Source organism: Sorghum bicolor, chromosome 1 (assembly GCF_000003195.3).
Source record: "Sorghum bicolor cultivar BTx623 chromosome 1, Sorghum_bicolor_NCBIv3, whole genome shotgun sequence".
Lineage (NCBI taxonomy): Eukaryota > Viridiplantae > Streptophyta > Magnoliopsida > Poales > Poaceae > Sorghum > Sorghum bicolor.
In genome coordinates this window covers 5,976,562-6,003,595 of record NC_012870.2, presented here as the reverse complement: position 1 = coordinate 6,003,595, position 27,034 = coordinate 5,976,562, and the positions used below count along the sequence as shown (strand labels likewise).

Sequence of the window (27,034 nt, the reverse complement as noted above, 5' to 3'; positions counted from 1 at the left end):
AATGGTATGCCCCTTATCTCCACAATGATCACAAATCACCTTGCTAGATGGAAAACCATGCAGTTTAAAGCACCTTTCTATGGTGTGCCCCTTATCACCACAATGATCACAAATCACTTTAATTTTTTCTTGGTCCCTTTGGGGAACAGAAATGCGGCCCTTCTTTATAGATAGGGCAGCACTAGCATCAACTGCCTTATAATCATCCACTTTGGGATGTGATAGTCTAGTTTCCTCTTCTATGATGCTGGAAATTATCTCATCAAGAGTGGGCCATTCAGACTTAGAGAATATAAGCTGTCGACGAAGATCAAATTCTTGATTCAAACCATCAAGAAACAGCTTGCTCACAAAAGATTGGAACCAGGTATGATGACTAGCCAAATCCTTTTTGTCAACCGCCTCAAATGGATGATAATAGTGTAGGTCTCTGTACAGTTTTTTTACCTCACCAGCATATTCTACTACAGATCTTGAGCCTTGCTTTAAATGAGTCAACTCATGCATGATTCGAGTAGCTTGCATTTTGTTTGATTTTCCTGCAAATTGTCTCTCCAATTCTGACCACACCTCTGCAGGCGTAGTTAAGGTTTCAACTTGATCTCTAATAATTGGTTCCATACTGCTTAACATCCATACTAGTACTCTATCACTTATTTGCTTGCTTGCTGTATCAACCTCCTTTGTTTCTTTATCAGAATCAACAAGTAAACACTCATATCCATGAGAGCTTAGAATTAACTTACAATGACGGGCCCAACTGACATAGTTCTCTGGTCTAGATAATTTTACTGGATTAGGCTCGAGTGTGTATTTAAGATTCTCAGAAGTCACCACCTTAGGCTGTTCCATCAGTTTGCTAAATATTTCATAAAGTTTTTCCACATGATCTACTGATTTCTCTCCACTACTTTCATCCATGAGCAGCAGATTCAGTATTTAGCAGAAAAAGGACCAAGCAAGAACCAACTCCTCCTTGATACAGGAAACAAGCAAGCAACAAGCAAATAGATCACGGTCACCAGCAAGCATGTAGCTTTTCTCTCCGCCGCCGGCAAGCAACCAAGCAAGCACTCGTACCTTGCAAGAATTAGTAGCCGTCTGCCACTGAGCTGCTTCTCCCCTAGGCGACGACGACTCCTGTACAAGGATGGCGACGACTACGGCGTCTCCACCACCTCTGCTCCCAATCAATCAGCGAAAATGAGATGGACACAACAGGATTAACCCGCTCTTGATACCATATTGAAGATTAATGGATGGATTTAAGAGGGATTTTTGATATGGGAGAAAGGGAAGAACAGTGAAGTTGGGAACACTAACTGGATCATCTCGATCCTTCTCAGGTACTCCATCTTATCCCTTTCCTATTTTACATTTTGGTCCTCAATTCTAATTATATTTACAAATCACACCAACAATGATCAACATGATTTTGGCGTAGAGTGTGCGTCAACCAATACCAACGGCGGAGCCACCCTAGCGGCGGGGTGGGGCGGCCGCCCCAGCTACCCGTGCGCTCACGATAGATCCCCCGACCCCAACTTCTTCCTTATCTTCGGCCTCCGACAAGACCGTGACGACTCAACGTTCGTGTGGCTGACCTATTTGGCTGTTTCTTTGTTCGACCCACTAGCCCAGCAACAGGCTAAGATTCCACGTGAACGCCCAACCATTTATCCATTCCCTCAGGCACAGTGCAACCGTCCAACTAATGCCGCCGGGTAAAATCCCCAATCCCACATCCGCAGCTTCCTGTCTTCAACCCTTGCTCTACCGGAGCCTCGATATACCAGTCAGCGCGAGGAGCAACCGCATGTCCGCACGGAAGCTGGCAAGAGCAGCAGCGGCACCGCAGATCATAGCGCTCGCGGCTGGATAGCCAGCCATGCGACTACGCGAGCAGGAGTCCGGAGCAGCCCTCCGGCAGCCGGCCAGGGTCACAGGAACTGCGAGCAGGAGCAACTGGCCACAGGTTTAGGGTAGCGAGGCAGCAAACCGTAGCAGCAGAGCTGCTGAGCGGCGATGGATGGAGGAAGATATCTTATGATATTTATCCTTCTTTTACCATATTTCATTCATTTGTGTAATTGTAGCTTTTCTTCACTCAGAATTGTGTGATCGTAATAGGTGAATGCGGTGTGATTTTGTCCATACGAATTTTAGTTTAGTTCGTTAGAATTCGCTCCACCTATAATTATTTTCTGGCTCCGTCATTGGCGTCAACTTTGGCGTAGCTTTGAGGTTGAAGAGAAACAGATTCAACTTGGTAATTGTCATTAGCACAACATGTCCTAGAAGAAATATGGAAACTAAATAACGAGCAGCAAATTGAAATTTTGGTTTGGTGGACTACTCGAAATAAAATCTCTCTGGTAGAAGGTGTATATGAAGTGTTTTTTTATTAGAAATCTAGTGGCGAAATTCAAGAAATGCTTAAAGCTAGAAGACACAGCACAAAACCTTCTTGCCCTATATAGAGGCCACTAGAAGAGTTTTTTTCTTGAAAATAAACGTGGATGATTCCTTTTGTAAGCAATCTGAAAATGGTGGCTGGGGGGCTGTTGTAGAGATTGTGATGGGCACAAGAGAATGATGGCAGCAGGCTAATTGCAGAACTTTCCCCTTCCATGCTGAAGCCATGGTCATCACAAATGCTTTGAAGATTACCAATGATCTTGGTATGAGAAAAATTATCATGGAGATAGATGGTATAAACTTGAGGAAGTCTTTAATAGAAGAGGAATTGGATGATGGCAAGAATGCTGCTTTGTCTTAATTTTCATATGTAGCATCAAATAACATATTGTCCGAGAGAATGTAACGGTGTGGCGCACCAACTATTCCCTGCTTTGTCTTAACGGTGTATGGAATGAGGATTTCTCAGAGATTATCAGAACTTGTAATCAGCGAGTCTGATGGGTTGTACGATTAATGAAACTGTGGTTTCTCTAAAAAAAGGCGAAGGAATGTTTCATAAAACTACAGCTCCCGGCAATCGTGAAACGGGAGAGCATGAGCAGAATTCAGAGCATCCAATCCCACCATCGGAAAAGACCCTGTTCTGGTTCCACTTGGTAGAAATAACGACCCTGGCTGAAGCACATTACACATACAATCCACTAGGTTTTACGCGTTGCAGTGACGATGACGACACTTCTCTACACCTCAAAGCAAAGCAAGGCTAGCATTGACCAGCCCCAGGTGGTCGGTTAGTTGCCGACTTGTGGGCCGATGCTTCCTCGCAGCTTCCCCATCCGCAATCCAGGTCACAGATTGTCTCACGTGGTGGCCGCCCACGAGCTATGAGAGGGGTACACTGTACAGTGGACAGGCATGACCTCCGAACTGCAAGGGGGAATTCAAGAAGAAATACAGTTAGATCCGCACAGGTTGAACAAGTTCAGAGAGGGCATGTCTGAATGGGCATCTCGTGGTTAGTTAGAACGATTCAGAGAGGGCAAAGATGAATGTATATGGTCACCAGCACAGGGTCATTACTCATTACCAATTAAATAACAGCTTTTGCGTACAAACATAAGTGAGGAATCGTTAGATTGTAGAACACTGAAATTCCACTTATTTTGGGCTTCTGACGTTGGAACTGCCGTAAGCACTGACGTAGCCAGAGGCAGATACATTAATTTTTGGGTAAGGGTTAAGGAGAGGCAACAACCAAGCAAGAGGGCATCCATCCAGACTCGGCAAACCACCACTGATTCTGATAACGAAATGACGACGTGCCATAAACACGTGAGGACCACCCTCTATGACAAGTGTCATTTTTGTAGCAACACAGAACAACAAGCATGCAACTGAGAGCATGGATTTTTCTAATCTACTGCACCATCAAAGAAGCTAAACTTTTTGGCTCTAGTATGTAGTAAAAAGGAATGTGCAATAGTCAAAGTTTTCAAAAGGTGTGGAAGGTAAAAATCGTCAGTGCATTCCAAATGACACGCAGAGACCACAGCACGGTAACAAGTTGACCAGCCAAAAAAAAGGAGGGTAAAGAGACTGGCGTGAAATGGACATACAAGAGATGCTATACATGGGACATGGGAAATGACATCAAATTAATAAAAAATGAAGACCAATCAACAAGATAAGATGACATGCAACAGCTCTGACTGTGCGAAAGTCAAGATTAACTCACCATAGAAGGTACGCAATTGATGCCAGAAGGTGCTGTTCCACCTATATTATATGAATATAAAGGCATAGTGTTAGGTAATTCTTACAATAAGAGAAACCAGGATTATAATTATCTGAAACAATAGCCAAATTAACCATGACAATCAAGCAGGAAGTAATCTAAATCTTGTAAGCATGGAAACTAACAATCGGGCACAATGATCAATGATTACCACAAGCGCAAGCAACAAGATAAAATGAAGTGTCGATGCATTCTCCTTTGACCATTTTCACTGCAAGCGACTCAGATATGTGCCAAACAACATACAGGTCTGATCGAATTCAAATAATGACAATATTTACTAACTTCGTTATGCTGCTGGTTGAAAGTCCCTATTTTAGTTCAAGTAAACGAATGGTAATGTCTAATTCAAGAGGCCAAATTGTTTCATTCTATCCAGTTGCGCATAGCATGTGACGTATACCTCCAGATGGTACTAGGAAAAGTGAAGTAGCAGTAGATGGGATACCAGTCCCGAACAAAGATGTTGCCGGCATGGATCCTGGTGCAAGTGTGGAGAATGAATCAAATGGTATGGATTGCAACACGACCCCAGATGAACTGAAAGGGTTGATTGATGGAGCAGGACTTGTTTGTGTGCTGGATGGAGGCAAAACAGAAGGCAGTGGAACAGTTGGATAAGAGATTGGGGAAGCAGCCACAGTAGGGAATGAAGTTTGCTGTAGTTGGCTTGCTATCATTGGCGCAGCGACCAGCGTTGTTGGCTGGCCTGGAGGTGTTAGATGCAACATCGGATGGACTATTCTGTCAGTTGCTTCTTGTTTAGCTGCCTCTCTTCTATTTGCCTTGCGAAAAGAATTACTCAAATGACCCCTGCGCTGTTGATAATTCAGATACTGAGTTTCCATTGTTTCAACATACTGATGAAAATGTTCCACCTGGACAAACAGGAGTATAAGTTCAGCATAAAGGTAAACAAGACCTTTCTTGTTTACAGTATATTAGAGGGGAGAAAACACAATGCATAGAAGGGATTTAACTTCCTGTTTGCAATTCTGATACAAAGTAATATCAGGCCACATTTTAATCAAAATTGCAAACAGGAAGTTATAAAGATGGATAGTAGCTAGCAACTCTAGGAAAGGAGGCTCAAAATGGAAAGTAACATAAATAACTATGACTGAGACTTCGCATTCCCTGCAGGAACATGTTTATTATAAATTCGTAGTGATTGAAGATTGATATGTGAACTTTGTTAGCATGATAGAAAAATGCATGTTGTGTTTAAGTTCTGAAGTATCTGTGATGGCTAGCATTTTGTGTAGGACTTACCTTAGACGCCACATGGATTAGATAGTCATGGACATTCGACATAACATTTGACAGAGATTCCAAAGATTCTGCAAAGGTCTTGTCATCCTTCATTTGGACAAGTTGCTCTAGTTCTAGAATGAATTTGCAGCATTTGCCAAGATCATCCTCAAACCTGACAACTGTTTGTTGCATAAAAGGAGAAGGCCGCCTGGTAGCACTACTATAACAGTGAAACCTTGGTGACATGGTTAAGAGCTGATGGAAATCAGACTGAGCACCAGAAGATCCAGAGTGATTTGAAAAACCAGAGTTTGCACTTTCAGCACCAGAAGATCCAGAGTGATTTGAAAAAACAGAGTTTGCACCTTCAGCACTTAGATAGACAAACCTTGGCCTCAACTTTGCATATGAACTTATAGCAAATTCTGCGTTCCACATAATTTCTTTGATAACAGTCATTAAGCTGTCAATGGAATTCTTATCTCTATTCATGATGGTAGAGACAGATACAGCCTCCTGTTACATGTAGAAAACAAATCTTGCTATGACGAACAGTCTCTCAAAATTAAAAGTGCTACTTGACCTAGCTGGATTAAAAGTAAGTTCTAGGGAAACAGAACTGTCTAAAAAGGAGCCAGAACTCTGTCGAACATTCCAATCATTCAGACAAGGTTACACCAATTACTTCACATTATATGTTTCTAAGTGTCCTAGTCAAACTTCAAAAATGTCTATGTTGAAGAAAGCATTCAAGCGATGGCAGTGTCAACCCTAGAATTAGGTACAGGCAACTCTGTCAGTGAAATTCAGATTATAAAATATACAAACCAGCAGTAGACTAAGTTGTGAAGGCAGAAATATAATTGAGGTGATCGTCAAACATCCAATTGCAAATGAATATGCTGACAACATTTAATACCACAGATAATACACTGATCTGTGAAGTCTGCAACATAGGAGTATACTGAAGTTACTACTCAACAAAACATGCATTGCAGATTGAACAACTATTGAAGAAAGTGGTAAAACCGACCTGAGTAATCTGATTAGCATCAAGTTCAAAACTCATGTTGCACAGTGATAGGTCATCAAAGCATCTGTATTGATCCAACTGCTCACTATCATCCCTATGCTCCCTAATTATGTCCCTGAAATCACACAAGAACAAGGTGGGGTCATAGAGCTGTTAGCACAGATCACATAGAAAGACATGCGGTGAAAGTTTGATCGAAGAAAATCGAATCGAGATCTAACCCGAGATCTTCGAATTCCCCACCACAGCCTGGTGGAAACCCCCAGGTCAAACTCACAACAGTAGCAAACAGACACACGAAACAAATTCGGCAGGAGGTTTCTTAAACAAATGGGCAAGGAATGCACACAGTATGAGTGTATGATCAAAGAGCACCCATAGTTCTGTTGTAGACCTTACTATGCGCCCTATATTCATTGTACTGAAGAAAAGAAATCAAGAATATAATGCAACCCAAGGAACCACAATTCTGATCTCAAAAATCACAATGTGCCTTCCATTCACCATACTAAAGAGATCACGAGCACAATGTAGCCCAAAAAGCCCACAATTCTGATCGCGACAAAACAGTGCGTCCCCAATTCGCCAAACAAAAACAAATAATGAAACGCCTCTATCACCAATCTCTCAAGTCTCAAGCTGCAGAGTGTAGAACAGAGGGAGTCATACTCGATTTGAAGAAGCAGCCCCTGGGAGACTGGGTGGAGGTCGTCCCACTTGGTCTCGTAGCTGGCGGCACGCCCGTCCAGCGTGTACAGCATCAGCTGCTGCGACTCCTGTTGCGCCGCTAAGGCTTGCTGCAACCCCGCCTCCGCGGCCAACGCATGCTGGCGTTGCTGCTGATACTCCGCAAACGACGCCCGCTCTTCCTCATGACGCCGCTGCTCCAACATCCTCGTCGCCGCTGCCACCTCCTGCGCTTGCTGAGATTGCAACTGCGCGGGAGACGCAAAGGCAAGCCAAGTCGCCACGGGCACACCGACTGTCGCCGCCAGCGTCTCTCCCGGCGTCGGCCGCTGATACTCCGGAAATGCCGAGCTCTCTTCCTCGTGCCGCTGCTCCAACATCCTCGTCGCCGCTGCCGCCTCCTGCGCTTGCTGAGATTGAGACAGCGCGGGAGGAGCGAGGGCAAGCCAGGTGGCCACGGGCGCAACGACTGTCGGCGTCGGCATCTCTCCCGGCGCCGGCCGCTGATACTCCGCAAACGACACGCGGTTACGCGGCTTACGCTGCTGTTCCAACATCCTCGTCGCCGCTGCTCCAACATCCTGCGCTTGCAGAGACTGCGACTGCCCGGGAAGCGCAAGGCAAAGCGAGGTCGCCACGGGCGCACCGACCGTCGGCGTCGGCGTCTCTCCCGGCGCCGGGTACAGCGCCCCGGTCGTCCGCGGAGATGTCGGAGGAGGCGTCGGTTCCTCCTCGGGGCTCTCATGGATCGTCGGGAGAGGCGGGCTCTTCGGGGACGAGGGGGAGTAGGCGCCACGGTAGCTGAGGCGCCTGCACGCGACCTGCAGGTCGAGGTCCAGGTTGAGGTCCAAGGCGAGGCCAGGCATGGCGGTTCGTTCCCGAAAGGCGGAAAGGGGGAGAAGGCGCGGCCGGGTGGGCGGAGTGGAGTAGACGGATCTGTCCTTCTAGAGCCGCGCGAGAGCTTGTGGGCTGCGGATAGCCGGGCCGGGTCGAGGTGGGGTTCCGCGGAAGGGTAGGGGTATTTGGGCCTTGTTCTGAAAATTTTTCACTTTCGTTTTTACTCCCTCCATCCAAATTCCAAATTGCAAGTCAGTTAAGAATCTTGAAGAGTCAAAGCATTTTCACGTTTGACCAAAATTATAGAGTGAAATACTAAAATTTATAACGTAAAGTGAGTATACTATAAAAATATAATTAAGGAAGAATCTAATGATATTTAGTTGGTATCATAATAATAATTATTTTATCATATAAATTTGGTCAAACTTTGAAAAGTTTGACTCTCCAAGATTCTTAGAATGACTTACAATTTGAAATGGAGGGAGTATTTGACAATTGTTGTTTAATTATAAACTAACTAGACTCAATAGATTTATCTCACGATTTACAAGTAAACTGTGCAATTATTTTTATTTTTGTCTATATTTAATGCTTCATGTATATGTCGCAAGATTCGATATAACGGAGAATTTTAAAAAGTTTTTGGTTTTTAGGGTGAACTAAACAAGGCCTTTGTTTGTTCCCCGGAATGTTGGGACTTGGCACTTAGTAGTAGTCACCACCACCTGTCCACCTTCGTCATTATTTGTAGTAGTCCTAGTGCAACTAAGGCCTTGTTTAGTTCACCCCAAAAAGCAAAAAATTTTCAAAATTCCCCGTCACATCGAATCTTGTGGCACATGCATGAAGCATTAAATATAGACGAAAGCAAAAACTAATTACACAGTTTAGCTGGAAATCGCGAGACGAATCTTTTGATCCTAGTTAGTCCATAATTGGATAATATTTGTCACAAACAAACGAAAATGCTACAGTACCGAAATCCGAAACCTTTTCGGAACTAAACAAGGCCTAAAAGACATTAATGGTAATTGTTATCATCGTCATCTAGTCATATTGTAATGCTAGTCTAGTTAATAGGCATTAGTGGTAGTCATCGTGATGATCACTAGACATTTCATACTGGTAGTAATATTGGTATTATCACGGGTAGTGTTGCTAAAGTGGTGTCCAAAACATTGATGATTTGTTGATTGCTTGTAAAGGGTCAAAGTGAAAAATTGGAGTATTGTGTAAAAAGTAAACGAATCTTGAAAAAAATATTAGATAGCAATGTGGTAGCAATAATATTAGATAGCAACTAAAAGACATTCATGGTAATTGTTATCATCGTCGTCATCTAGTCATATTATGATGGAGATTTTAACATTACAGCTTCCCCGTTTCCTGCCTGTAATAGTTTCATCATTGACGACTGTTTTCATGCAATCATGCCTCCCTCCCTCTAACTCAGCATGAAGAACGACCCCATTTTGCAACAAATCGAACTATGGGGGAAAAACAGTCAACAGATGTAAGCAGAATTGCCATAAGAACATCAGACACAAGCCCAAAAACTGTTTCTTCCCGTGTTATGTCCATTTTTTTTCCAAGAAACAACTATAATAATAACCAAAAACTTTAATAAAAACCAGTGACATATACAGAGATGCATCAGTATACAGAACATCCAATAAAAGATATTCCGAACGTTCCAGCTATTTACATACAGCATAATAAAACCACACCATTTTCATTAGTAAGTAGAAAAGTACAGCCTAATCTGCATAGGTGCAACGCTAATCTTACCACAGGCCATAAAAAGAGCTTCAGATTATCATGCTGCAAAACTTCCAAAAGGGGCACCTGGATGGGGGATGATTTGATTCAGTCAGTCTCATGATCAGGGCGTGGGGTGTACCAATCAGGGTATCTACCCATCCTTCTCAGCAACCTTGTGTATGGAGACTCTGGCATCAACGCCTCCTCTTCTTCAGCAAGCTCTTCCTGTGTTTTCGGTATCCCATCAGGCACAGGGAATGGCCTTGGCTTTGCAGTTTGCCCCTGGGAGGTTGATGGTACTAAATTACGAGATTTCTCTGCCATCTTCTTCCGTAAATTTGAGCGATGATGGATGCTCTCAATCAGGTACCTCACGTCACCCTCTGAGTCCTTAACCATCCTTGAGATTTCCTCTTTGGGCAGCTCTTGCTGTGAAGAGTTGGATGAGTCCAAGTGACACACGTGATTTCAAATATCTGTTGATGATGGATATTTAACATGTACCTCAAGTTTATTCAGTTCAAAGTAAGCATCCCAACAGCTGCAACATTCATCACCTTCAGTGGTCGTGCAATAATCTGTTCCCAAACAAGTAGCAGCACAAGTCAGGAAAAAAAAAGGCTAACTGAAACTGTTTGTCAGTTCAGTACTGCCTAACACTGTCTAGCTTGCGTACCAAAAATTTCACAGTTCCACATCATGATTCAGATTATGCATCTCATGAAAACAACTCTGCTTTATAACTGAAGTGCAGCGAATAGTGAAGGCTCAAGAGTATGCCTATTTTATTTACAGACCCTTTTTTTTTGTGGGTAGCTTACTTACCGACCTTGGCAACACAAATGTCATCTTACAACGAGATGATGTGTATGTAAAAAGCTTATCCCACTACAACAATACAGAGATCCAAAATCCAAATATCCAATGCCATAAAATAGATATACCGCTCCAAATGCTTTGTGCCTCTGAATAATGGAGAGCACTATGACTACTATTTTCTCCTTGCTCACCAGCACACTCTAAACCAGCAAACGCTTTGTGATTCAGTATTAATATATATGCTACTCCTTCCATCCCAATTTATAAGTCATTATAAGAATCTTGGAGAGTCAAAGCATCTCAAATTTGACCAACATTATAGAAAAAATTAGAAAGATTTATGACATCAAATAGATATTACTATGAAAATATAATTAATAAAGAATCTAATGATGCTTAGTTGGTCTCACCAATTTTAGTATGTTATCATATAGATTTAGTCAAACTCGAGAGGATTTGACTCTCCAATTTGGATGGAGGGAGTAGTTACATGGCTCTCCGATTAGAAAAACAGGAAAAGAGTGTTTAAACTACAACAGAAGGCAGATCACGAATCTACTTAATCCAATGCCAAAATAACATGTACCATCCAAAAGTACTCCAGTCTAATCAGGACGACAACAGAGGTATAAACAAATCCAAACTAGAAAAACCGTGGCAGGACGCCGCATATGACACGCATAAAAAAAATATTCAAAAAATAGATCAGGGAGCAACGAGGCGAGGGCAGTGCGGCCGCGGAGCGGCGGCATACCTGTGATCTGGTCCTTGGTGCGCTGGACGAGGGGCTTGTCCTGCCTGAGGAACTCGTCGAGGATGCTGCGGCTGGAGCTGAAGGGCTCCCGCTTCGGGATGGAGTCGTAGTTCCGCACCGCGCGCACCACCACCGCCGCCGGCACACGCCGCCCCACCGCGGGAGATGAGCAGGCGGTGACGTGCGCCGGCGACGGCGACGCCACCGCAGCCGGAACCAGCGACCGGAGTGTGGTGGAAGACAGCATTTGCTCTCGATTGGATTCCTTCTTGTTTCAGCGAGATCGGTGGATTTTTTTTTTTTTCTCGCGTAGAACGGATTAGCTTCAGGAGAGCTATATAAAGCGGCGGGGTCGGCCCTCGGCAAGTGGCGGAGTAGAACGGATAAGGATCGGACTACATGATTCATATTTTTCCTACTTTTTACAGGTTGGTCCTTCATTATGGAATATTTACAAAAACAGCCTTGTTTTTGTATCTTGCATTCAGAGTATCACTCCACGACAGTTGGGTCTGCCAGGTAATAATAGGAAAAACTTAAATTTGTGGGGACTAGAACGCTTAGTGTGGACTCTGAAGAGTTCCAATCAGCGAGCTGGTCTTGCCAACAAACGACGGACTAGAAAAGAATATCTTCAGAAGTTCAGATACTTCAATTCCAGTTCCAGCGGCATACCTGTACCCGGTATTAGTTCCAGCGGCATACGCATGTGTGCCGTCGGTTTTGAGGGCGTACATCCATATCCATTGGCATTAAGAAACTTTGAGGGCAACAAAGGAATAGAAAACTAAGAATACAAGAAAATAGAGGAATAGAAAAGGAATTAAGATGTAAAACAGAAGATCGAAAAATACAGGAGTTTTTCAAAAATAGATGTTTGGAACATTGGAATATGACTAGTGTAGGAATTTTAGAGTTAGCTGCAAACTCAATTGTTTAGATCTAGTCGTAAATATTTTATACATTTACAGGCTATAGATAGTTTTTCTTTTTATACATCACTTGAAGTACAAAGTCAACCCGACATGCTACCGTTTATTTCCCTACTACAGTACTAGTGTACTGCTGTGCACTTTCGTTTTTTTTCTTAACTAACAGCGTCAGCGTCAAAGTGTATGGTAGCTCATTAGCCTAGGGACTAACGCCAACTCGTAAGCATTCATCATCGGCAGCAATCGTAAAGGAAAAGAAAACATGAGACTAGAGCGGATTCTTTTTTTTCCTGTGAAATTAGCATCTGGCTACAGAAAATCAAAGGAAAGGAAATCTCGATTCCTCCGTTCAAAACGCATACTTCAACTTCCTTTCCTCCGTTTCATGATTCCTACAATTTTTCTTTGGATTTCCTCCAATCCAAAACAGGCCCTGAAAAGAGAAATATCATAAGACCGATGGTAGGATATGTAATTATGTAAAATTGAGATGTCAATACTAGTGACTCCAACAGGTCGCTATTCTTGTTTTTTGCCAAATGTTCACGTGTTCACGTCTTCGTAAGAGTTTAGGCCTAAACCAAATTTTTTTAAAGATTTTCCGTCATATTGAATCTTGCGGCATATGCATGAAACATTAAATATAAATGAAAACAAAAACTAATTATACATTTTGCCTGTAAAAATCATGAGACGAATCTTTTAAATCTAGTTACTCCATGATTGAATAATGCTTGTCAAATAAAAAAATGCTACAGTATCAAAAATCTAAAAAAAAATTTGATCTAAGCAAGGCCTTAGCCAGCTATGAAGAATTCGAACAACAAAATACTATTTTGATTTCACGCGATCTGGAATTCTGGCAACTCAAATCAACGAGGCCTGCTTCCACATGGCCCAGCCGCCCAGCTGGTATCTTAGTGAGCCGTTCGGCCTACTTTCTTTGGGCCAGTCCTTTTGTGATAAATTGGCCCAAACATGGTTCGGCTTCAAGCACAAACAATTGGGCTGACAGGTTGCGAGAGGCATCAGATTCTGGAGTTGGGAGATCCACCTGCCCCCTCTCCTCCACCAGGATGTCATGCAAGTTCGCCATGCGCCCCTGCTGCTGTCGTGCTGTGACACTGGCTGCCCAAGCCTGTGGCACACCAACCAAGTATGCCAAAATTGTATATTCTGAATCAAATTGAAAGACTTTATTAGGTATATAAGATCATACTACAATACTAAAATCATAGAAATGTAAACTCTATTGACTATAGGGCCTTGTTTAGTTGCTTCTTTTTTTTTTACAAAATGGACACCGTAGTATTTTCGTTTGTATTTGACAAATATTATCCAATCATAAACTAATTAGGCTCAAAAAATTCGTCTCACAAATTACTGGTAAACTGTACAAGATTCGAGTGACGGGTAATCTTGAAAAATTTTGTTAAACTTTTGGGAAGTAAACAAGGTGATCGATCATAAAGATGTAAAATCGTACTCCAAAACTACAGATTTTAATAGCAATGACACCAACCCTTTTTTGAGCCCTGGCCCAGGTTTTGGTTTGGATAGTCCTGGGCCTACATTTGATTGGGTGTTTGGTGGGATCCTTGGCAGGTCAATCTGTTTGACAATATGGTGGACATTTCATCGGAAATCATCCGGTCCGAACGGCCGGACCGAAGCCGCTGGCCGAACAGTGCGCGGGAGGACACGCGGGAAGGCCACGCGCGGGGAACCACGACAGACTTTGCGCTGAGTAGTAGCAGGTACGTACGGTTTCTTTCTCTTTTTTATATTTTTCTTATTTATTTAGTTTCCCTTTCCTTTCTTTTTCTTTTCGTTTTCTTTTTATTGTTTTATTTCCTTGTTCTTATTTATTCTTCCTTTTTCTTTTTAGTTCTCTATATGCTTTTTATTCTTATTTTACTTTTTTTTTTCTTATTTGCATTTTACCTTTTATTTTTCTTTTTCTTTTGATTTCTTTCTATCATTTTTCCTTTTTTATATTTATTTTCCTTTTTATTTTTTTAAGTTTTTATTCATTTTTATTTTTATGTGTTCTTTATTATGTTGTTGTTTTGCTATGAGCCCACGTGTGCTTCAAAGCTTATGCTTGTTTAACCATATGGCATGTTGCAGCTGCTTCTCAACCTTATCAACATGTTTTCTGTTTTTTTTTCGCTTCTCCGTGTTTTCTAGTTCTTTTCTTATTTTATTTATTGATTTATTTATGTTTCTTTTAGTTTTTTGTTTTGTCATTTTCAAATATTTTCTTTTTATTTTTTGTTTTCTATGTTTTTTCAATCAATTTTTATTTATTTTAGTTTTAGTTATACTTCGTTATTTTGTGTTCATTTTTGTTTCATACTTTATTATTTTTCCTATTTATTTTCCTATGTTATTTAATAGATAAATGTGATGTTCATGTTCATGTAGTATATATATTATCTTACTTAATTATTTTTATTGATATTTTTTATTTTTTATATCATGTGATGTTTTGCTATATTTTTTCGATGTACATGTGGTATATAATGTCATGTTCTATGATGATTTTTGTGATGTTCGCGCAGTATATATGTTATGTTCTTTGATGATTTTTGTGATGTTCTTTGATGGTTTTTGTGATCTTCATTTTTATTTCTTTTTTGTTATTTATTTTTTGTTATTTTCAATTTTTATGTTTCTTTTATTTATTTCCTCCTTTTTTTTCTTTTCCTTTTCTTTTATTATATTTATTATTTTTTTCTCCAGTTTATTTTTGTTTTTATTTTCTTTTATGTGATTTTTATTGTTATTTGTAACTTTTTAAATCCTTTGTTCAACTTACTCATTTATTTTTATGTGTTCTACATATTTATCATTTTCATTTGTTAATAATTATGTTGTATGTTTCTTAGTTGCTTTACTCTAATTAATTGCTTTAATATTTTTTTACTTTTATATTTTTTCTATATATGATATTCACGTAGTATATGTTTAATATTATATATTATGTTATATCGTGTTTACGTAGTATTTATATAATATTCTATGATAATTTTGTTCTTCATATAGTAGTATATATACGTAATGTTTTATGATGTTTTATGTGATGTTCACTTAGTATATATGTGATGTTCTATGATATATTCAGTGATGTTCGCGTAATATATATATGCGATGTTCTATTATATATTTAGAAATATTCTATGGTGTATTTAGTAATGTTCACTTAGTATATATGTGTTGTTCTATAGTATATTTCAGGATATCTGAAAAGTATACACGTGATATTTTTTAAATATTCTCTATTATATGTTTTTCTTTTTTTTCTTATGCATTGCTCTAGATTTTATTGCTTTTTATTTATGTTATGTATATGATATTCTAGTTTTGAGATTTTGAGAAGAGTTGTTTATAGTACCAATATCATAAACCTAAAACTAAAATATTGTTCTTCTAAATCCAGAACAATTTTTACTAAGACGGAACATTATTTTCTAAACCTAGAACATCATCTCTACTCAATAAAAGACAATATTCTATTTTCTTAAAATAATTGTTCGTTAATAAAATTTTATCTAAATATATTCATGTGAGATCTTGTTTTGAAGGTTTTATTGTAAGAAATTTGATGGTGTGATTGAAATTTAATTTGGATGTTTAGTTTAAGAGTTATGATTTTTTAATTTGTTAAAAGTCATTTGTACGTGTGGGTGGGTAGAGGATGGGACAGCCTGTCATCTATCCGCTTGTCCTACTGCTGCTAATGCGGGTTAGGCTTTGTTTAGTTCTGCAAAAATTTTGCAAAATTTTTCAGATTCTTCGTCACATCGAATCTTTAGACATATGTATGGAGTATTAAATATAGATAAAAATAAAAACTAATTGCACAGTTTGGTCGAAATTGACGAGATGAATCTTTTGAGCCTAGTTAGTCCATAATTGGATAATATTTGTCAAATACAAACGAAAACGATAATATTCATATTTTGCAAAATTTTTTAGAAGTAAACAATGCCTTAGACAGCCAATAGAAATTCAGAGAACTATGAAGTGAAGGAAAGAATCTCGTCCATAGAAATTGGAGCTGTGTGTGGGAAATATCTAGAGCTCACGCAGAAAATATTGCGCGGGAGACTGCCGGACGGTAGTTTCCCTCCGAACAGCCGGACCCGAAGACCCCCCACATTTCATGGTACGGTTGGTACAGCCTCTAACATCGAGTTTTGGTCATTTTTTTTCCTTTTTGAAAACAGATATCGAAGAGAATTCTTAAAAAAAAAGAAATCGATGAGCATCCGTATGTAAAAGAGGCCAAATTTAAAATACGAACCAAATCTCTACAAGTTTACATCGTTCGTATACGAGACAATAGTAGTATGTACTGCTGGTACAGTACAAATATTTTCAAACCAGATTATGGAGAGTTTCATAGCGACATGGCATACGGACATTATTCAGGCTCCAAGTGTGCAGCGCAGCCTTCAGCTAGAGTCTCCTATCTCCAGACTCCATATGTGCTTGCTGAAAGAAGTGTCAGCTTTTAATTATTTTGCATCAAAGGGTAAAGGAGGACAGGACCAGGGAAGAAGCTTTGCCCAAAGACAAGCAAGCTAGCCTGAGCTGCCACTCGAATTGGAAGCACCGAAGCAGGGGAGAAAGGGCCAATGCAAGCATGTATCATAGTGGATAGGTAAATCATAGAAGTGCCAATATTCCTGCAACTATTTTAGCAAAGGTCTGCAATTGCAGCTGTACCAGGGCAGCATGTATGGATACTACTTCTCCAATTGGAGCTGCTGGTCCTGGTCCTGGTCCTGCCTGTGTATAAAAAAAGGCTTCAAAAGCTATGGTTTTAGGTGTACATGCTTTGGCGGTTTGGCCTTTGGCCAAAAGCCTTTTCTTAGCTGTGGCAAAGGGGGCTTGAGGAAAGAAAACAGCATCATGATGGCATGGGCCAGTTGTGAGATAGATTTGGCTTTTGACCCCTTCCTCCTTTTTCCCCCAACGCTTTGCTGCTCAGTGGAGGGAAAGAGGTGGAAAACCAGATTGTTCCTCCTAATATTTTTCACTTTTTCAACAGTTGTTTAATAAGTTCAAAAAAATATTTTTTTTTCATCAACTGTCAAAGCTTCCCTGCAGATAAGTCTGAGGCTTCAATTCAGATAGGTAGACTGAACATCATCTATAATTGAGGTTGTGACTTTTGTGAGCTTGTGTGCTATCAAGAGGAACCAGTCTAAACACATTCTTCTAGAAAAGAAAGCTATGTGTGTCCTATGGTCATGCCAGGCTTTAAACTAATACCATGGAAGCTCCACATGGAGAAGAAAAAACAATAAGGGAGAGATCACTATCCATGGGCATTGACCTAAATTAGTTCGATTTGTCATGTGCCTTTGTTTATCTTAGTAGTCGATAATCTTTCGATTTTTTAAGGATATAATGAATGATATGGTCACATTGGCGGCTTTGTGCATCCAATAATGTTGCTATCTTGTGCATCAACCGAGTCATCACACCATGATTGGATTTTAATAAAGTCAGACCACTCATGCATGTCTTGTAGTAGTACGCATAAACTACTGTTCAGGCTGTCAATTTCGACACATCAGCTGCTGTATATAGGGGAAAGAAGAAGTTCATGCAGGTACTCTGTCTGTTTAAAAAAAAATTAAAAGATAAGATGAAATTATGGGAACAACACAGAACTGCCTATCATCATGCCTAATATATTTCAAAAATATTGAGATGACAAAGCTTCTTGCAAAACCTCCCTAAACAATCGTTCCTTGAGATTCAAAAAAAAAAAAATCATTCCTTGAAGCAATATTCAAAGGACAAACAAAAAGAACGAACTAGAAATAATTCTTCAATTTTTTTTCTTAAATGTGGAGGGGTTCATGAAAATTTCAAAAAATAAATGGAAAGGTAGCTGACGTAATCCAAGGGGTCCACTATTATAGGATCCAATCACAGCAAAGCATGCATGAACATCACATCGGACATTGGAGGCCTTAACTTTGCCGGGCAGTATGGCTGGGCCCACGTGTCTGTCTAATCTAGAGCATTGCGTTGAGCAGTATAAGAAGATCGAGCAGCCACGGCCGCCAACGTTGACGCCGTGCAAATCAAAGCGTTTCCCCGATCTCGAAGAGATTCGTGGACGGATGAGCAGGTAGAGGTATAGCTGACGACTGACGACAACAAATCAACAAGTAGATCGATCGAGGACGAGGAGGAGCTTGCGCTGAGTTTCCTCGTCATCCCTCAAGGACCAACGACGCAGCTTTGTATATATAGGTGATGAAGAACTGATGATGACTGAACATGGAGGATCATGCTCAGCACAGCAAGCAAGAAGCTGCAGCAGGCCGTCGTGAACATGGCCACAGAGGAAACCAAGGGCCACACAGTTCCTATGAAAAAAAGTATACTAGCAAGACACAAACAGCTTCTCTGCTCTAGTTTATTTATTCACAGCTGATGGCGGCACGGCGTTAGCTTACAACCGGGTTTTCAGGTTGACATTGGACCGTACCAGCGTAATTAAACACGCATCACCATCGCGCTTACGCAACGGCAGCCCGGGGGGGGGGGGGGGGGGGGGTCGGTTGGTCCATGGTCCATGGCCAACGGAGGAGTGCTAGCTTAGCTAGGGCCGGCGCCCGGCAGGCCGGCAGCGATGTCTCGCTGGCCGCTGCTCGTCCGATGCCCTCCTGTAGTCCCGTCAAAGGCTCCTGCGCATGCACGTACACGCGAATTGGTCAAAAATCTCAGAAGCGCGGACGCGCCGGTACCTGCCTTTCTTGCATGGCCGCCGCACACGCGCAGCTACTGATGGCAACGTTAACCGCTACTATATACTGACAAAACCCTGAACAAATATTCCCTTACCCTGATGCGGAATTTGCTTGATTGGATCTATACGTAAGCTACGACTTCTTTTCAGAATGAATACAAAAACGACCTAGATCTAAAACTTCAAAGGAATCGGTATAAAGCCTTGTTTAGTTCAAAAAAATTTGTAAAATAGGAATAGTACCACTTTCGTTTGTATTTGACAAATATTATCCAATCATGTACTAACTAGACTCAAAAAATTCATCTCGTTAATTCCGACCAAACTGGACAATTAGTTTTAATTTTTGTCTATATTTAATACTTTATGCATGCGTCTAAAGATTCGATGTGACGTGGAATCTGAAAAATTTTACAAAATTTTTTAGGAACTAAACAAGACCTCCGAGAGAGAGAAAAAGAGACAGGAGAGAGAAAAAGAGACAGCGGTATAATTTTCAGAATTTGCGTTGCTTATTTAGCTCTGTTTATTTTGAGTCTGTTGAATTTGTCAGTCATTTAACAATATTTTTTTCTATTATAATAAGTCAACCAGACGACAGGCTCGTCGCCAACAGCAGGTGAGTGGCGAGTGTTCTTCATCAGCAGTTGAAGTGTTGAAGTTGAACAAGTGGGTTCGCAATAGGAATGCATGCTTTTACAATACGTGGGTGCGTACGATGTTGACTGTTGAGACCCGAAATTTGTACACTCGCCTTTTTTTTATTTCCTCCCCGAACCATGCATTTGAACATTTTGGATAGGAGAAAACGACCCGGACGCGGCGGTCTCGAACCCGATCGTGCGGTCGATTTTCCAGCGATCGGCGTACGTCCAACACGATCGCACGGTTCGACGGGACCGTTGGCTCGTACGTGCCTTCCCCTCTAGCTACTCCGAGACGACACGGACAGATCTGCCGGACCGGGCCGGGACGACGGACGCGTCCTCGGCCTCCCTCCGCAAGTCAGCCGGGGCGACGCTGGCCTGACACGGACGCATGGAAGCGTTGCGTTCTGGGCGTCTGACTTCTTGGCTCTTCGGCCTTGTTTAGTTCGCAAAAATGTTTAAGATTCTTCGTCAAATTGAATCTTTGATCGTATGCATAAAGTATTAAATATAGACGAAAATAAAAACTAATTGTACAGTTTACCTGTAATTTGTGAGATGAATCTTTTGAGCTTAGTTACTCCGTGATTACATATTATTTGTCAAATAAAAACGAAAGTGCTACGGCAGTTCACCTCGAAATCCAAAAAGTTTTCAAAATTTCCCGTCACATCGAATCTTGTGGCACATGTATGAATCATTAAATATAGACGAAAATAAAAACTAATTACACAGTTTGTTTGTAAATCGCGAGACGAATCTTTTGATCTTAGTTAGTTTATGATTGGACAATATTTATCAAATAAAAAACAAAAGTGCTACAGTAGCGAAATCCGAAATTTTTACGGAACTAAACAAGGCCTTACAAGCTCTCAAGTCTCACGTACCGGTTGTCTCTGTGTACGAACTACGAACTGACATGCCCGATGCACAAGCACTTTTACCCTTGAGCCTACCGTTGGTGCGAGTTCAGTTACCAAAATCAAGGTCGTCGCTACCAACATTTTTACGGTTTTCGTTCTACGCCTCGTTAGAATATATAGTAGTACAATAATTACATAAAAATCAGTATATTCTTACGGAAGAACGATTCGTTTTTACATAAAAAACATGTAAAACAGAAATCTTGCAAGATTACCCGTCACATCGAATCTTGCAGCACATGCATGTAACATTAAATATAGATAAAAAATAACTAATTAAATATTTTGTCTATAATTTATGCGATGAATCTTTTGAGCCTAATAAATTCATGGTTAGACAATAATTGTCAAATAAAAACGAAAGTGGTGTGGTCTAGAAAAAAAAAGAATAAAAATGAAAGTGCCGAATCTGTCAGTTATTCAGTAGTATTTTTCTCTCACAATAAATTAACCAACAATACTTTCTGTCATGACTTATTAGCCAAACGAACAAGGCGTTGCTAAGGAGCATTGGGAGCTCCGAGCTCCAGTATACTACTAGTGGTACAACATCTATCTTTGACAACTTCGGATTAAGCTCCTCTGACATTCGTGTCCTCTTAACCATCAGGTGGTTTTGGTACATCAGAAAACCAACTTATCAACCACTCTTTTTATGCACACAATTCTATTGCTAATCTACAAAGATCAAAGTAAAAAAAAAAACAACCGAAATATACAGTCAAACCGAATGACAAACCCTAGCCACCTAGCTGGCATCCCAATTTCCATTCACTGAGCTGCGATAATAATTATAATTTTCCGTGTCCAAGCATTTGAAACAACTGTGATGACTTGTCTGACCAAAATCAGGGGGCGCTTCATCCCTCCGTAGCGGTTCATTTCATGGTTACGCTACCAAATTTTATCGGTAACTGTGGTCAAATCCCCAAATGAGGCCCCCCCGTGTCTCAGCTGACATTCGGCAAGTTTGGCCCAAACTACTTTAATTGTACGGGCAGTACTAGTATTACGTTTATCAATAATTTACACTTGCTATGCATCGCCAAAAGTGTAGTTTGGATGCTTGCACATAAAGCTGACGGCCATGCATGTCCCTTGCAGCAGAAACAACTCGGAGGTGTTCTTCAGACTTCAGCTGTTTATTTGTTGCCACTACAAGAACACACAGCATGGCCTTAAACTAAACTATATACATTCTCCTCCCACCTCCCCGAACCAAAGCTACTCCACTTGATTGCTATGCTAGCTTCAGGCTTCAGCTCTCGCTTGCGTGCTTGCTGGCTGCCATGTAGTACTCGTAAGTACGTGTGCTACAGAAAATGTCTGCTAACCTGTTTGTATCACTGGCGTGAATCACAATGCTGGCCGTCAGTTAGGCATCGATCCTCGACGCCGGCCAACTGTCTAAGTCTAAGACTCTAAGAGCATGACTTCAGATTCTCAGAGACTTGTGAACGGAGATCTGAAACCGAGAGATCAACCAACGCCTCGATGACCAAGTTGGCCATGGCGAACTGGCCGCGATCATGTGCATTATGAGCTTGTTGGCATCCCAGGAATTTTTGCTGACTGCGTGGAAATATTTTTGGCTCGGTTCGCCGGCTGGTTTTCGCATTGGAGAATTGCAGGTAGAAACCGTGGCAAAAAAATGCCACTTGTGAATATACCCATAGACTGTACGGTGCCATGTCAGAAAAGAAATCAGTGGCGGGGTATCATTAGGTTTGAAAATAAAACATGTAGGATTAGGACTTGGAGTTCCTAAATTACCATGTAATAATCAGGTCGGGTCCCATTTAGATGCACCGTTGAAGAAGCTTTTGCTGAGGTGGACTTTTTCTGAACCGTGGCCAATTGACCATAGAATGGAAAAAAGAACAGTAATTCAAGAGGGTGGTGTGTGAAATCTAGGCCCCAACGAGAATATCTTTACTTCTTTAAGACAAAGTCAAAGAACACGAGCCATCCCATTTCCACTCGCATCTTCTCGCCAAAACCAAAACCAAACGTTTCAGCGTAACAGAATATTCAACCCCAAAGAGTGAACACCTATAGTGAGAAAAATGGAAAATCAAATGCATTTGACCCTCTGTTTTCTGCTTGAAAAGACAGTATGAAATGCCGTATAAAACAAATAGAGTTACTCTCCATCCTAAAATCAATTAATTTAAATTTAGAATAAATCATTTTGTAAAACACAATATCTTCATGTATTTCTTAAGATAATTTATTATAAATATATTCTATAATTAATCTGCTGATATCTGTTCGGTGTAATAAATATTATAATTTTCTAGATTTATTTATTTTAATACAAAATTCGAGAAACGGAAACTTTTATTTTATTTTTAAAAAGATCATCGGGACCAGCAGGGTGCCTGCAGACTGTAGTGCAAGCAGTAATCAATGAGTACATACACCAGCACTGCAAATCTGCCACACCTGTGTAGGTTGCTGCTGCAATACAGCCTCATTTATCTTCAAAGATTGCTTGGGTTCAGTACAGATTTCATTTCCATCGAAAGGCAAATCTGGGATATCTGTACAATAACTTTTTCTTAAATAAATGAGATCGAAATCTACCGGTGTGCAAAATACTCACAGCAAAAATAATAGGGTGGAGTCGCCATTAAATGCTTGGATGGGACCCACTGCTTTTAATTCCGTGCAGGCGAGTTGGTGTGCTCCAATTAACTCCCTTCCGCTTCCTCCTCCTCCGTCTCCGACTCCTCCTCGTCTGTCCTCTCCCCTTCGGCCCTTCCTTCCTCTTTCACTCCTCCGCCTGTCCCCTGTCCCTTGCTCTCTGCTCCGTTCCTTGATCCAGATTCCGGAGCGGTGACGGCACCCAGCCCGATCGTCCGTCTCCGTCGATCCCCCGAAGCCCTAGGAGGAACCCTGCTCCGCGTCGAATTCGGTCGCGGGCTGATTTGATCCCGAGAATTCGCGGGGGGACGCCGGCGCCGGCGGCGGGGAATCGGATGGTGTAGGAGGGAGAGGGGAAGGAGGAAAGGTCCCGGATTTCTGGGGCGCGCAGGCGGGCGGCCATGCATCTGTCGCTGTGGAAGCCGCTCTCCCACTGCGCCGCGCTGCTCCTGGACAAGAAGAACCGCCCGCCGCGGCCGCCGCCGGCGGGCGCGGGGTCCGGCGGCGGGCGGCGGCTGCAGGAGAGCAAGCTGCGGGAGGCGCTGGAGGAGGCGTCCGAGGACGGGTCCCTCGCCAAGTCCCGCGACGCGGCGCTCCTCGATGGCGGGGACGGCGCGGAGGAGGGGTCCGTGGGGCGGTCCCGGTCGCTGGCGCGGCTCCACGCGCAGCGGGACTTCCTGCGCGCGACGGCGATGGCCGCAGAGCGCGCGTTCCAGTCGCCGGACGCGCTCCCGGTGCTGGAGGAGGCGCTCGCCAAGTTCCTCGCCATGTACCCCAACTACTCGTCCGCCTCGGACGTGGACCGCCTCCGCGCCGACGAGTACCCGCACCTGGACAAGGTATGCCTGGACTACTGCGGCTTCGGCCTCTTCTCCTACCTCCAAAGCTGCAACCCTGCCGACTCGTCGGCTGCGTTCACGCTCTCGGAGATCACCGCCAACCTCAGCAACCATGCGCTCTACGGCGCCGCCGAGAAGGGCACCGCGGAGCACGACATCAAGAACCGCATCATGGATTACCTCAACATCCCCGAGTCCGAGTACTGCCTCGTCTTCACGGTCAGCCGCGGCTCGGCCTTCCGGTTGCTCGCTGAGTGCTACCCCTTCGGCACCAACAAGCGCCTGCTCACCATGTTCGACCACGAGTCCCAGTCCGTGAATTGGATGACGCAGGCCGCGCGTGACAAGGGAGCCAAGGCGTACTCCGCCTGGTTTAAGTGGCCCACTCTCAAGATCTGCACCACCGAGCTCCGGAAGCTGATCTCCACCAAGAAGCGGCGGCGCAAGGACTCCGCCACTGGTCTCTTCGTGTTCCCTGTGCAGTCAAGGGTGACGGGGGCAAAGTATTCCTACCAATGGATGGCATTGGCTCAACAAAATCACTGGCATGTCCTGCTCGATGCTGGGGCTCTGGGTCCGAAGGACATGGACTCGCTGGGGCTGTCGCTGTTCCGCCCAGACTTCATCATCACCTCATTTTACAGAGTGTTTGGGGCTGACCCAACTGGTTTTGGATGCTTGCTGATCAAGAAGTCGGTAATGGCGTGCTTACAGAGCCCAAGTGGCGGGACGGGGGCAGGGATGGTGCGGATTGTGCCAGTCTTCCCACAGTATCTCAGTGATTCAGTTGATGGGTTTGATGGTGTCCTGGATGGGCTGGAGGATGATAATATCATTCCAGTTGAGGAGGGGTCAGCATCGAACAGCCACCATGCATCCCAATTGCCTGCATTCTCGGGCGCATATTCATCAGCGCAGGTGAGGGAGGTTATTGAGAGCGAAATGGACCAGGACAGTTCAGATAGGGATGGTGCCAGCACAATATATGAAGAGAGTGAGAGTGTTTCTGTTGGAGAGGTGATGAAGAGCCCTGTGTTCAGTGAGGATGAGTCATCCGACAACTCCTTCTGGGTTGATTTGGGACAGAGTCCACTTGGTTCAGACCATTCAGAGCAATCAAGCAAGGGGAAATTGGGATCTCCATTGCCAGCGTCCTGGTTTTCTGGTAGGAAGAATGCTAAGAAGGCGTCGCCAAAGGTGCCATCCAAACTGTCAAGAAGCCCTATTGATGACAACAATGTTATGTCATTTGATGCAGCCGTGAGGTCGGTATCACAAGAGCCAGGGCCTGTGAAAATGGTTCCAGATGAAGATCATTCACATAATGACATGAAGAATATCCCTATTAGTGAGATTGAAGAAGATAATAAAGATGGTAAAGTAAATAAGAGGTTTGTAAAGTTTTCTTGTGCCAATGGCCCTGCTGAAGGCAGTGCAACCTCTGTTTTTGGGAGCTGTACTGCCCGTGAGAATGGTTCCACATCTGAGATTTGCTCAGAAAGTCAAGCGGAAAACAAAGAGAGTGCTATCAGAAGGGAAAATGAAGGTGACTTCCGTCTACTGGGAAGGAGGGAAGCATACAACGGCAGATACAATGGTGGAAGATTCTTTGGAGTAGAAGAATCGGAACGAGTGTCAAGTATGGGGCGCAAGGTATCATTCACCATGGATGATAGCAGGCTCTATCGCAATTCAGATGCTGGGGAAACATCTGGGTATGCAATGGCAGATGACGAGGACGACGATGCATACAGTGACTACGATGAGGCTCAGGATGGCAGGAGAGAGCCCGAAATTATCTGCAAACATCTTGATCATGTGAATATGCTTGGACTTAGCAAGACAACACTTAGATTGCGATACCTGATCAATTGGTTGGTGACCTCATTACTGCAGCTCCGGTTGCCTGATTCAGGGGATGGCGAGGGGGTACCCCTTGTTTATATATATGGTCCAAAGATCAAATATGATCGTGGAGCAGCAGTTGCATTCAATATAAAGGATTGCAACACTGGAACCTCCCTGGTCAATCCTGAAACTGTACAAAAACTGGCAGAAAAAGAAGGCCTCTCCTTGGGCGTTGGGTTTCTAAGTCATATACGCCTCACAGACAACCAGAAACATGGTGCTGTTGATGTGGGGCTAAGTTCTTCCTCTCCAGCAGCAAATGGCCGTCGTGAAAAGAAAAATAGCAAAAATGCTATTATTGGGACCGAAGTTGTCACTGCTTCTCTTGGGTTCCTTACAAATTTTGAGGATGTCTACAGGTTGTGGGCATTTGTTGCAAAATTTCTTGATTCATCATTTCTTGAGCAAGAGAGGCTATCATCTATTCCTGAGGATGCAGAAAGATAGTATTAGATGATTCCAGTTTATGGCTATCGCAGCTACTTCATAATAGAGGAGGGCTGCGCCAGTGTAATTGAAATTGAAAGGAGGATAGAAGAAGAGATGTCAAGGTGCTTCTGCGTATTGTTTTTTTGTATCTAAATGTCTCAGCATGGCATCAAGGGGCAATACATGGTGGTGCGGCTGTTATATTTCTTCATTCTTGTTTTCCCCCTTTTCTAGGCATGTGACATTTTTGTTTGTAGATTTTGTTGGAGATCTATATGTACCACCTAATTATTTTGAGTTGAGGAGCATCCTTTCCATGTACTTGCTTGTAAATTGGCTCCATTGGCCATGAAATAGACTCGCTCGCTTGTATGATTCTTGCAACATGAATAGCATGGTGATAGGTGATTCTACCCTGTTCAGTTTTGCTGTTGAATCCCCTCAGCTGTCCCATCAGGTCGGTTTCAGGTGACATTGATAATAATGGTCTACTAGCTACAGTTTTTCTTTTAGTTATCATTCCAGATGATACTTTTTTTTTTCTTTTTTTGCCTCTTTTAGCTTTACT

At 42.5% G+C, this 27,034-nt stretch overlaps 3 protein-coding genes across 5 annotated transcripts; 1 reads left to right on the top strand and 2 right to left on the bottom strand.

Moving 5' to 3' along the window:
• Nucleotides 2,904-8,292, bottom strand: LOC8083971 (nuclear pore complex protein NUP58). Of its 3 annotated transcripts, none has more exons than XM_021455252.1 (6): nucleotides 7,173-8,291; nucleotides 6,504-6,618; nucleotides 5,489-5,986; nucleotides 4,665-5,094; nucleotides 4,157-4,197; nucleotides 2,904-3,348 (listed from the first exon to the last, which is right to left on the bottom strand). In XM_021455252.1, the coding sequence occupies exons 1-6, from the start codon at nucleotides 8,054-8,056 to the stop codon at nucleotides 3,304-3,306; spliced, it is 2,013 nt and encodes a 670-aa protein (XP_021310927.1). In that variant the 5' UTR covers nucleotides 8,057-8,291; the 3' UTR covers nucleotides 2,904-3,303. The 3 variants fall into 3 exon arrangements, 2 of the variants coding, with proteins under 2 accessions (XP_021310927.1, XP_002463832.2); XM_002463787.2 differs by having other exon boundaries at nucleotides 4,620-5,094; nucleotides 7,173-8,288; XR_002450743.1 differs by having other exon boundaries at nucleotides 2,920-3,348; nucleotides 4,368-5,094; nucleotides 7,173-8,292.
• LOC8086189 (CCG-binding protein 1) lies at nucleotides 9,577-11,708 on the bottom strand. Its single transcript, XM_002463786.2, has 3 exons — nucleotides 11,365-11,708; nucleotides 10,296-10,369; nucleotides 9,577-10,220 (listed from the first exon to the last, which is right to left on the bottom strand). The coding sequence occupies exons 1-3, from the start codon at nucleotides 11,609-11,611 to the stop codon at nucleotides 9,897-9,899; spliced, it is 645 nt and encodes a 214-aa protein (XP_002463831.1). The 5' UTR covers nucleotides 11,612-11,708; the 3' UTR covers nucleotides 9,577-9,896.
• LOC8086188 lies at nucleotides 23,335-26,888 on the top strand. The gene has a single exon (XM_002466352.2). It carries the CDS (start codon nucleotides 23,692-23,694, stop codon nucleotides 26,482-26,484), a length of 2,793 nt encoding a protein of 930 aa, XP_002466397.2. The 5' UTR covers nucleotides 23,335-23,691; the 3' UTR covers nucleotides 26,485-26,888.

What these genes read in the sequence shown, in the direction of transcription:
- LOC8083971 (XM_002463787.2), bottom strand. Translation starts at nt 8,056, where the DNA reads ATGCCTGGCCTCGCCTTGGACCTCAACCTGGACCTCGACCTGCAGGTC. An exon ending in ATGCTAATCAGATTACTCAG is followed by an intron (nt 5,987 to 6,503) that starts GTCGGTTTTACC and finishes TACATGTAACAG; the next exon opens with GAGGCTGTATCTGTCTCTAC. An exon ending in TCAATTGCGTACCTTCTATG is followed by an intron (nt 3,349 to 4,156) that starts GTGAGTTAATCT and finishes TCCCCCTTGCAG; the next exon opens with TTCGGAGGTCATGCCTGTCC.
- LOC8086189 (XM_002463786.2), bottom strand. Translation starts at nt 11,611, where the DNA reads ATGCTGTCTTCCACCACACTCCGGTCGCTGGTTCCGGCTGCGGTGGCG. An exon ending in CACCAAGGACCAGATCACAG is followed by an intron (nt 10,370 to 11,364) that starts GTATGCCGCCGC and finishes GTTTGGGAACAG; the next exon opens with ATTATTGCACGACCACTGAA. An exon ending in TTGAACTGAATAAACTTGAG is followed by an intron (nt 10,221 to 10,295) that starts GTACATGTTAAA and finishes AACTCTTCACAG; the next exon opens with CAAGAGCTGCCCAAAGAGGA.
- LOC8086188 (XM_002466352.2), top strand. Translation starts at nt 23,692, where the DNA reads ATGCATCTGTCGCTGTGGAAGCCGCTCTCCCACTGCGCCGCGCTGCTC.